Source organism: Tachysurus fulvidraco, chromosome 26, assembly GCF_022655615.1.
Source record: "Tachysurus fulvidraco isolate hzauxx_2018 chromosome 26, HZAU_PFXX_2.0, whole genome shotgun sequence".
Taxonomy (NCBI): Eukaryota; Metazoa; Chordata; class Actinopteri; order Siluriformes; family Bagridae; genus Tachysurus; species Tachysurus fulvidraco.
The window spans coordinates 11,501,753-11,511,984 of record NC_062543.1 but is presented as its reverse complement, the minus strand read 5'-3'; the positions used below and the strand labels follow the sequence as shown (position 1 = coordinate 11,511,984).

Below are 10,232 nucleotides of genomic sequence, written 5' to 3'. Positions count from 1 at the left end.
GGCGATATTTCTTCACACAGTGTATGTTATTGACTCCATCTGCCATGGATTCAATTGATGATTGGTTAATTTTTTGACACATTTGTTTGTCATGTGCACTAAACCTGCATGAATGGGGGGAATAGACTTTAATTTTAGGATGTCAAATCAAATTTTATGTCACATAAATACAGAGTACGACATGCAGTGAAATTCTTTTTTGCATCTGTCCAGTATTCAAACGTAAGGAATGCAATTTGAAAAGAAAAGAGGTAGATTAAATAAAAAGTATAAAAACTAAAAAAATAAACTATATAAAATATGAAAATATATTCATTCATTCATTTTCTACCGCTTATCCGAACTTCTCAGGTCACGGGGAGCCTGTGCCTATCTCAGGCGTCATCGGGCATTGAGGCAGGATACACCCTGGACGGAGTGCCAACCCATCGCAGGACACACACACACTCTCATTCACTTACACACTGCCAATCAACCTACCAAGCATGTCTTTGGACCGGGAGAGGAAACTGGAGTACCCGGAGGAAACCCCCGAGGCACGGCGAGAACATGCAAACTCCACACACACAAGTCGGAGGCAGGAATCGAACCCCCAACCCTGGAGGTGTGAGGCAAACGTGCTAACCACTAAGCCGCCCCACCCCACCCCACCCCACCCCACCCCCTGTTTGTATATACATAAATGCGTACGGTTTTAATGATTGTCCTTAAAGTGTATGTGCATTATGGTGTGTATAAAGTGGCACTGTGCTGTGCAAGTCCAGAGTTAAAGTGTCAGTGTAAAAAGGTTGTGCAGAAAAAAGATGGAGGGAGAGGTCCAGTACTATCCAGGATGTAGTATCATCACTATAATAATCTCACTAAGGACTAGCTTGGAATGCTTGCTAAACATTCCTTTAAAATGTAATCTAACCCCAAACCCAGTGTTAATGTGTGTAGAGGTATTTTAATCTAACCTTTCAAGTACCACATGTGCTAAAGGGGGGAGTTTTTCAGTATGGGTTAAAAAGTTCAGTCAGTGAAGGGATACTTTACTGTGAACATGCCTTATTTCAGTGCTTTCTGTTTAAATGTTTGGCTACTGGGTGGATAGATAATGTCTTGCATAAACCCCCAAACAAACGACCCCCTCGCCTAAGGGGAAACCTCCCTAACAACCATGCAGAGCTTAACGCGCAGGCGCGTTTGTGAACGCGTGGGGATTTCCTGTTCATCTAAAACGGACAAACGCCTCGTCACGTGACCTGCCGAATCCCAAAAGAGGAGGATCTATAAAGACGGAAACAAAAATAATCCCGGCTCGATTCAGTCTCACCAGACTCCCTGTGCGTGTCTTGCAAAAAAAAAAGGCAGTTTTTTCTGCACCTTAACAGCGAACGAGGAGATTCTTTTCAATACACGCGCAACAGAAGGTGAGTGAGTAATTGAGTCGTAAAGGAATATACAGTGTCGTAACGTCTACTACACAGATGAACGTATTATGCTAGCTGTTTGTTATGAAGATTTGTAGCGTTCATAATCACTCGAATTGGTGCCCGGAAATTTTGATTTACTTCAAGGAAGCGTTTTGTTTTGTATTTTTGTTTGTTTGTAAAGCCAAAACTATAACAAAAAAGATATTATTATAAAGATGTGTCATTTAGCTAGCATGTGATAACTAGCGTATTCAATTTACCTACGTTTGTTTGTTTATGCTTTGACAGCAGGGTAAATGTTTGATGATAATATCCGTGTTTGTGCTTCATAACGAGTTCATTTGAGGTTTTTTTTTCTTCTTCTTCCAGATATGTGCCATGAACGCTATCCATAAAGGCGGGGAAACCCAACCGTGTAAGTTTCAGCCTTTACAAACATTGTCCAGTCTTCTGATAACCACATAAGGTCATTTAAAGCTTTAACCATTTTGAATACTAGTAGTAGGTTCTGTTACTTCTGGACCAACGTGAACGCTTAATCTTCATAAACTCAACACATTGAGCAAATCTGGAGCGTTATAGATTGTTTTTGTTGTTAATAATAATAATAATAATAATAATAATAATAATATTGTTGTTGTTGTTACACCTAGTGGTTAAAATGGGAACTGTAGCCTAAAATAATATAATTAGAATTATGGCGTGGGTTAATGGTTATACATCCAAAATGCTTCCTGTTCAGAGTGGTTATGGTTTTTGTGTGTGTGTGCCTTTTACACACAAGTGACACATATGCTGTATCAAACATCAGTGATAAATGGCTCAAATCAAACTGCTAGACCGGTGCAGTCCGGAAATCCGTGAAAGGGCTGGGGCAGTCAAGCAGGAGCTGATTTCATCTGTTTAATCAGTTGATCTTGGCTTTTAGTAAACCGTGTAAGAAGGTGTGGCTACTGCTTGGTTGGAATGAAAACCAGCCATTTCCAGATTAATATGTATGTCGGATAATTGGACGTCGTCGACTATCAATTGTATGTTGCGGTTTTACTCACAAAATGGTAGCTTACAGCGTAACTCAAGTGTGATTCTCCTTGTTTGCTTGTCTATTCTGCATAGTGGCTATGAACAGCGAACTCAACGTTCCAGTGGCCTCGTCCACAGCCGGGATGTCCGATCGGCTTCAGGATGGTGGAGGGATGGATTATCGGGACTGGGTCCGGCGCAGCTATCTCGAGCTGGTGACCTCCAACCATCACTCAGTGCAGGCGCTGTCTTGGAGGAAGCTCTATCTGAGCAGGGCCAAACTCAAAGCGTCTAGCCGCACATCCGCTTTGCTCTCCGGCTTCGCCATGGTTAGTAAGCATGTGTGATAGATTAGCTAGATTCATCTAATATTAAGGGAAGTGTTAGTCAAGAAATGTTCTGTACCCCCCTGCAGGTAGCCATGGTGGAGGTGCAGCTGGAGGTGCAGTACAACTACCCACGTGCTCTTCTGGTGGGTTTCAGCGTGTGCACCACAGTGCTGGTGGCTGTTCACCTGTTTGCGCTGCTCGTCAGCACGTGCATCCTGCCCAACGTGGAGGCGGTGAGCAACATCCACAACCTGAACTCGGTGTGCGAGTCGCCACACGAGCGCATGCACTACTACATCGAGCTTGCCTGGGGCTTCTCTACGGCACTCGGCATCTTGCTCTTCCTCGCCGAGGTCGTGCTGCTGTGCTGGATCAAGTTCCTGCCTGTGGACTCTGGGATGTTTCCTAAACCGGGGGTGGTGACAGGGCCTGGCGCAACGGTGTCAGTCCCTGAGCCGGGCTACAGCGGCTGGCAGGCTGCACTCGCCTCCACTATCATCATGGTGCCTGTGGGGATCATCTTCGTCATATTCACTGTGCATTTCTATCGCACACTGGTGCGCCACAAGACCAAGCGCCATGACCAGGAGATCGAAGAGCTGCACAAGATCAAGGTGCAGCTAGATGGCCATGAGCGCGGCCTACAAGCCGTGTGATCTTCAGGGATATTTTTGCTTTAGTTCTTGCTTCTTGGTGGTCACTCTATCTTTACGTCTATACGCACCTTTAACTTTGCTCGTTGTCAAATTATATTCCTGCATTTTTTTTTTTTTTTTTTAAACAAACGCAACAACTCTTATATGGCCTGTTTACAGAATTGCACCAAGGGCTTTTTTTTCTAATGAGATTAAGACTTTGCCATCTTCTGTTGCCATGCTCCAAGAACCAATTATGGCTTAAGGGAGTATTTATATTTCACTCTTTAGTTCCCCTTTTGCTGGCTGTGTGGTGTTTATACAGGGGACATATAATAACGTCATACAAACATAATGGCAAACTTGCATTTAATACAAAGAGAAGCGCACGTCTTTATACCCTCTCTGTCATCCTGACTCCCTCAGTCGCTGGCCAATGCTTTAAGATTGCACGTGAACTATTTATTCATGTATCTCAATATAAGCTAAGATCCCCACACAATGAACAAGAAATGCACTCGTCATGGGCTACTGATTTGTTCAACCCTGCTTTTATATATGGTATGCCAAAACTGATCATAGGATATGTATGGGATACAAAAAAAAAAAAACGCAGGAGTTTGCCTTACAGTAAGCAGTAAAGCTGACTAGGCCTAAGTCGAAGGGGGTCCGATATGCAACAACGATGAATGTGTGCCTTTTTTTTTTTTTGCCAACAATGTAGTGTTACGTCTTCTACGTTTTTTTGTTTGTTTGTTTTTTAAATACAAAGGAGTCGAGTCTCTTTACCCTTACCATGTGTAGAAGTTACAGTCCCTGTTTGTCTTGTCTTTTGAATAACTTTATAGAACCATTTCAACAACCGATATGCTAATAGTCTTAAACTCTTAACAGTTGACACATTTCAGTATTTTTAAGCAGTCAGTTTGAAGCCTAGAGCAGACTCTTGGTGTAGTGTGGTTTGAATATGTTTGTGTGTCTGTGCATGTCACACAGTGTTTGTCAGTTTGTATTACAGGTGGTTTACAGTAGGGAAACGGCTGAATGTTTGTGCCCAGCTTCATATATTGACTGACTGAACATGTCCTGAATGCCGCTACTTCTTACTTCAGAGATGCATTCGAGCCCACCAACACCAAGCTCATCTTCATCTCACCCGCTCAACACGCCTCCTCTGAACATTTCTGCTCCCTTTACTTAACATGAAGACACGGGGACGACATTCCAAAGTGTTTTGACCAACAACTGCCTGCCTTATCTCAAATACGAGACATAGAAAGTGCACTTGTAGCGTAACGGACGGCGAGTAGAAGAGTCGTATTTCACAAACCTGCGATTACGATACGGGAAGCTGTTACACAACGGAAATATGTCAGAATGTTACTGTGGGGTATTTATCAATGCACAAACTAGCATTTGTGTACTTTATCCATTGATGTTAAAACTGTACCGATCACTTGATGTCCACTTAGTGCCAAAGGCCCTAAAGAGACCAAAATAAACAGCAGTAAACATCACAAAAATAAAAAACAGTCACTCTGTGGACGACGTGTCGTGATTTTCTTGACCATAGATATCCTCAAAGCGGACATGTCCTCTTCTCACACACAAACGTCTTGACACATTCAATCAACAAACATGTCAATTTATGTCAAATAAAAACACCTTTTGTTTATTTTTTTATCCATTACAATTACCATGTATATACTAAATGCTATTATATATATATATATATATATATATATATAAATACAAATTAAAAAAAAAATTTATTTGTATTGACACTAGCAGTCTAGATATGATGAGGTTACTTGGCAGATTTTTTTTGCGCTTGGTCAGCAGTGTATGCAGTGAAAGTGCAGTCATTCTGTATGCATGAAAAACTCAGTCTCCAAGGAGACCGGATCAAATTCACTTTCATTTTCAGCTCAAAGTGGGTGCTTTTATATTATAGATGAAGTGCTTCGATAAAAAGCATCTCATAAGATGTGAGATGCAGAAAAGCGTCTCATAAGCACACCAACACAAACCTTGAGGCTACAATAGGAGCAAAACACATCGTAAATGAATCCACAGGTAAGGACCCTTATTAAGAGTGACTTACATTTAATCTTTAATTATAGGTAATACAACTGAGCTTTATGGGCTTTACTCAGGGGCCAACAGTGCTTCTCTTGCAACAACAATAATAATTAAAAAAACAACAACACGTATTTGTTTGACATTAAGAACAACTCCATGGTTAGGGGTTTGATTCCTTCCCCAGTCCATAAGCATGCACTGAAAGCTGATTAGCATCTCTAAATTGTCTGTAGTGTGTGAATGGTTGTAAGATTGTGCCCTGGCACCTTGTCTAGTGTGTCTCCTGCCTGGAATAAGCTTCAAGTTCTCCCATGACCCAGGGTAGAATTACAAGTGACCAATGGATTGCTCGGATACTAACTATATACAATTATAGTCAGGTGAAGCCTAATGAACCTTAATGAGGTGAAAAGTGAAGCCAGGTGCTTAATGTATTTAAATCTCACTGTTTCAGTGCTACCGAGAAGCAGCAAGTGTTATCAAGCAGGTAAATTCAAGAACATGTAATTAAATTTTTATTTTTTTACAGCCACTATTGTGTCTTGACCTGCATGTGTTCTGGGGACAGTAGACATCTTCCGGACCTTTCTGTGTTTGCATGTTAAACAAATCTGGCTGTGCATTTCAGTGCTTGTTTTGCATGCTGTGCAAAAACTGGTGTTATTTCTGCAGCAGCTATGATGAGTAAAGAAACATGGCTGACTTGGTATTGGTACCTTTTGGGTGTCTCTGACCAGGGTCTGATTGAGTGTAATCTTCTCTCTGAGCTGCGGTGTTTGTGCTTCTTTATTCTTTCCTGCCTTTCTCTGCAACTTTCTCTCTTTCTTTGTGTATTCCAGATTCCCCGAATACGTGTCATTCTCTCAGGGGAAACGCTTGCTATGCACCTCTGGAGGCAGCAGGTCAATGGGTCTGGAAACAGCTATATTTAGGCTTGCTGTGGGAACCTCCAACTTGGATTACTTTCTGTTCCTGAGGTCTATGTTCCCCCTGCTTGCAGCTCAGATTTTTTTTTTTGCTCTTGTGTCATGCAAGGTATAAATGCTCCATATGCACTGGGCCTTAAGTATGGAAGGGGAAACCAACAATCCCCCATCGTTTATTAAAGAAAGTAACTTTCTATCCAGTTTATAGTTACACTGTGTGTCAGGTGACATCAAGAGGAGGGGGGGAGGAAATCCTTCCAAAAGTCAGTGGTTATGTTGGTGTTTTTGTATGTTGTATTTTTGTTACACGCACATGTGCACACTTTAGGGTGGTTGATGAATCAATTTCCTGTGGCAGCTAGCTCTGTTACTTCCGGCACAATTTGCACAACTTTTTTTTTTTTTTTTTATATATTAAAAACAAAAATAAGTATATAAGAAAACAAAAGAAACTAAATAGAGAGAATTAGACTTTTAAATCAGTGTTGATTTGGTGAATTCATTAGATTCCGGACTTTAATCTATAAACATATGATACACGAGGTATTTTTTTAGCAACATAATGTGCAGAAAATGTATGTTAAAATAGAAAAAGAAATGAAATTCTAATTTATGGTAAATTAACAGCGTATCAAAGCCAGCACTGTTCACCTCGGTTCAAACGTGTCGACTCTCTTGATTCTCCGGCTTTCCGAGTCGACTCCTGCGTGTGAGACGAGTAGATTTATGGGGTGTGTTAAGTTGTCAGGATAAATAGACATAAATCCCCACACGCTGCACAGTGCAGTGATGCTGAATGTTTGTCAGTTAACATATACGAATTGCATATGTAAAGTTCATTAAAAAGTATTTCAATAAGAAATCTCGGTCATAATTAGCCAAAGAAGGACGATCATATATATATATATATATATATATATATAAAGACCCATTACACAAGTTGAGCCAAATGATCTGACTCACTAAAAAAAGAATCTAAAGTGAGTCATTTCCCAGCATGCATGGTCATATGATCAGTTCTAAGCATCTGGAGAATAGATCTTAATTAAGTGTTGTAGTTCAGATGGGTAGCCTGTTAGCGGACATTTGTGATTAGTTCTCACGTACGTATAAATGCAGCGGTAACAGAAAACGTAGCCAGACGTGGCCAAGGCCGTGTCGTTACTGCGCACTTTCCTGCAAAGCGGACACACTTTATCGAATGCCAGTGCGGCATCTTGGTCCTCCAGGTGAAGCGGGGGTGGAGGTGTAGGGAGAGAGGTAAGGGACTTCATAGTGGTCTGGTTCTCTGAGGAGTACCACCAGTCCAAGAACTGCAGGAAAAACACGCCCATAGACAGGCTGGTGGAGAGGGATACGGCTACACTGCCAAGCATGGTGGAACAGACCCGCTGCAGCCGCCCTCCAAAGCTGAGGAAAAGGAAAAAATATTGCGTTATTCAATATCAGCATGCAAGCCATTCCAGAGCGATATGCTCAGGATTACATGAAAGGTGCACTTTGTAATTTTATGAAATGTTTCTACATCCGTGCAATTATTAATCATGTAATTTCACTCTGGGGGGGGAATAAACACGTTTTGCAAAGTGGCCGTGATTTAATTCTTGAGAGTTTGCTTATTTTAGGGTTTTGTTTAGGGTTTTTTTTTCTGGGCCAGAAATAAGCGACACGGTGAGCTAATCTGTCTCTTTCCACCATTTCACTTTAAAAGCCAAGTCATGAGTGATGTCAAGAGTGCTTATGTTTTTTAGGTGGAGATGAAAGAGTCTCAGCAGGTAGTTAGACAGCATTATGGGTAATGTAGGAAAATTCACATTGTTGATAATGATTACTATACTGTACAAGAGTGGATTTTTTTCCCTTAAGTGCAAACACTATAACGACCCTAAAATACGCTGTTTAGAGGATACTAAGTGCTTTACATGTTTTGCTTACCTTCGACTAGAGCTCAATGATCGTTCCTCTGGCTTTAAATCTAAGTTGCGGATGTCCTGAGCAGTCAGATGGGACAACTTGACTCCAGCCAGCCATAGCAGGGGTGAATGTGTGCGTGCCTTGCCAAAAATGTACAGCAATTGATGGCAAAAACTCCAGCCATCCCACGCCATACAGACGTAAGGATAGGCAGCCAGGAAGGCTCTGGACATCTTCTGAGCAAGGGACTGGGGCATCCGTATCGAGAAGTCATCCTCATCTCTCTGACGAGCCAGCACCTTCTCGAGTTTGTTTCGGAGGTATGGGAGCAGCACAAGGAGAAGCAGAGAGCGCACATGTCTCCTGCGGCCGAGGCCACGATGCGCCAGTCTGCTGTCGTCTGGGCCCGCGCGCTTGAGCCCATAGAAGTTCTCAGAAAAGGAGGCACTGGTACGTAGCAGGAAGTGGTGCTGCAACAGAAGGTCAAGGACAGCATAGATCTCATCGAATTTCCTCCACAGGATTCCATAACGAGCAGGGTTGGATTCAGCCAGAATCTACAAAATGCATGATATAAAAAGCAATAATCACAGGTTAATGTGATTCATAGCTGTTCAAAAAGCAATCAATAATAATAATAATAATAATAATAATATCTTTTATCATTTATCGAGCAGAATGATGTAGGGTTTACTTTAAACCCATAATTTCAAATCATTCATATAAAGGATTTGGTTCTAAGCCTCATTTGTGGCGTTTGTATAATTCTGTTGTCCTTTTACTGACTTCTTTTAAACATTAAAACAATGATTCGCAAACTTATTTTTACTGCCGGTCTTTTTCTAATGTTTAGATGTTCTGTGGTTGTTATCCTCCTCTCAGGTTTATTGTTTGTGTTATTGTTTGTATCTTTGCAACATGCTGTAAAAACTATAGAAACTTCTGCGTGTAATAAATAAAAATCCCAGGAGGTAAAGGTCTGTACTACTCAAACCAGCTTGTCTGACACAAGCAACTGATGTTTAACATGAAAGTTAACTGAAGCTCTTGACCTGAATGATTTTACACAATTTCCTGTTGTCACATAATTGACTAACATTTACATTTACAGCATTTGGCAGACGCCCTTAACCAGAGCGACTTACATTTTTTTATTTTTTTGTTTATACAACTGTGCATTTGGGGGTTAAGGGCCTTGACAGGGGCCCAAAAGTAGCAGCTTGGTGGACGTGGGATTTGTACTCACAACCTAGGATCCTAGGAAGGTTGAGAGTTCGAATCCCACGTCCACACGCAGAAGTTTAGCCCAACACTTTAGCCACTCTTCTCCCTCATGCCCTGATAACTTGGATAACTAAGAATGACGTGTATACTGCAGCTGTACAGGTGTTCCAGTATCCAGTGAGTGTAAATACTGCAAAAAAATACATGTATAAAGCAGCTCTTATTAATTTTTATTTTAGTTATTAATATTAAAAAAAATCACACATTGTACACAGAAATGAAACAGTAAACAAATAAGAAAACTTTGGCAGCCTGATTACTGGAAGCAATTGCTTTTCAGCAAGAACAGAAGAATGATTTTCCAGTTGCTTACTTTAGCTGTGTGCTGCAGTGCAGGTTTAACGGCACTCATCAATGAGTCTTGAGCTAAAACTTCAAAAATCGAGGGTCTTCCTTCACCTGCTGCTGTGGTTAAATGTGCTCCTCGTTCAGCCATCGTGGCGTCTTTAACAGTATACACGTATACTTTAATTAGCAAGAAAACAGCGGATCAAACAACCCGCACAAACGTATATTATATACTTTAACTATTCCCCACTCAACGATATTTACACTAGAATAAACATGTCAATTCCCAGTGCTACATTATAATCGATCCGTGTTGACCCCGAACGCTGTGTAAAA

The 10,232-nt window shown here is 41.2% G+C and overlaps 2 protein-coding genes, 1 long non-coding RNA gene and 1 other non-coding gene across 6 annotated transcripts; 3 read left to right on the top strand and 1 right to left on the bottom strand.

Moving 5' to 3' along the window:
• Positions 1 to 1,241: 1,241 nt before the first annotated feature.
• On the top strand, positions 1,242 to 4,945 carry orai2 (ORAI calcium release-activated calcium modulator 2). 2 transcript variants are annotated; one of them, XM_027178766.2, is made up of 4 exons: positions 1,242 to 1,412; positions 1,785 to 1,830; positions 2,532 to 2,767; positions 2,854 to 4,945. In XM_027178766.2, exons 2-4 carry the CDS (start codon positions 1,794 to 1,796, stop codon positions 3,421 to 3,423), a joined length of 843 nt encoding a protein of 280 aa, XP_027034567.1. In that variant the 5' UTR covers positions 1,242 to 1,412; positions 1,785 to 1,793; the 3' UTR covers positions 3,424 to 4,945. The 2 variants fall into 2 exon arrangements, with proteins under 2 accessions (XP_027034567.1, XP_027034566.2); XM_027178765.2 differs by lacking the exon at positions 1,242 to 1,412 and adding an exon at positions 1,536 to 1,559.
• Positions 4,946 to 5,853: 908 nt separating this feature from the next.
• LOC113663367 lies at positions 5,854 to 6,610 on the top strand. Its single transcript, XR_003445480.2, has 2 exons — positions 5,854 to 5,971; positions 6,324 to 6,610. It is a non-coding gene; the product is annotated as an uncharacterized LOC113663367 (long non-coding RNA).
• Positions 5,987 to 10,220, bottom strand: pex12 (peroxisomal biogenesis factor 12). 2 transcript variants are annotated; one of them, XM_027178610.2, is made up of 4 exons: positions 9,922 to 10,220; positions 8,346 to 8,881; positions 7,518 to 7,820; positions 5,987 to 7,113 (listed from the first exon to the last, which is right to left on the bottom strand). In XM_027178610.2, the coding sequence occupies exons 1-4, from the start codon at positions 10,042 to 10,044 to the stop codon at positions 7,068 to 7,070; spliced, it is 1,008 nt and encodes a 335-aa protein (XP_027034411.1). In that variant the 5' UTR covers positions 10,045 to 10,220; the 3' UTR covers positions 5,987 to 7,067. The 2 variants fall into 2 exon arrangements, with proteins under 2 accessions (XP_027034411.1, XP_027034410.1); XM_027178609.2 differs by having other exon boundaries at positions 5,987 to 7,820; positions 9,922 to 10,219.
• Positions 6,158 to 6,254, top strand: LOC113663486. The gene has a single exon (XR_003445509.1). It is a non-coding gene; the product is annotated as a Z30 small nucleolar RNA (small nucleolar RNA).
• Positions 10,221 to 10,232: the final 12 nt, after the last annotated feature.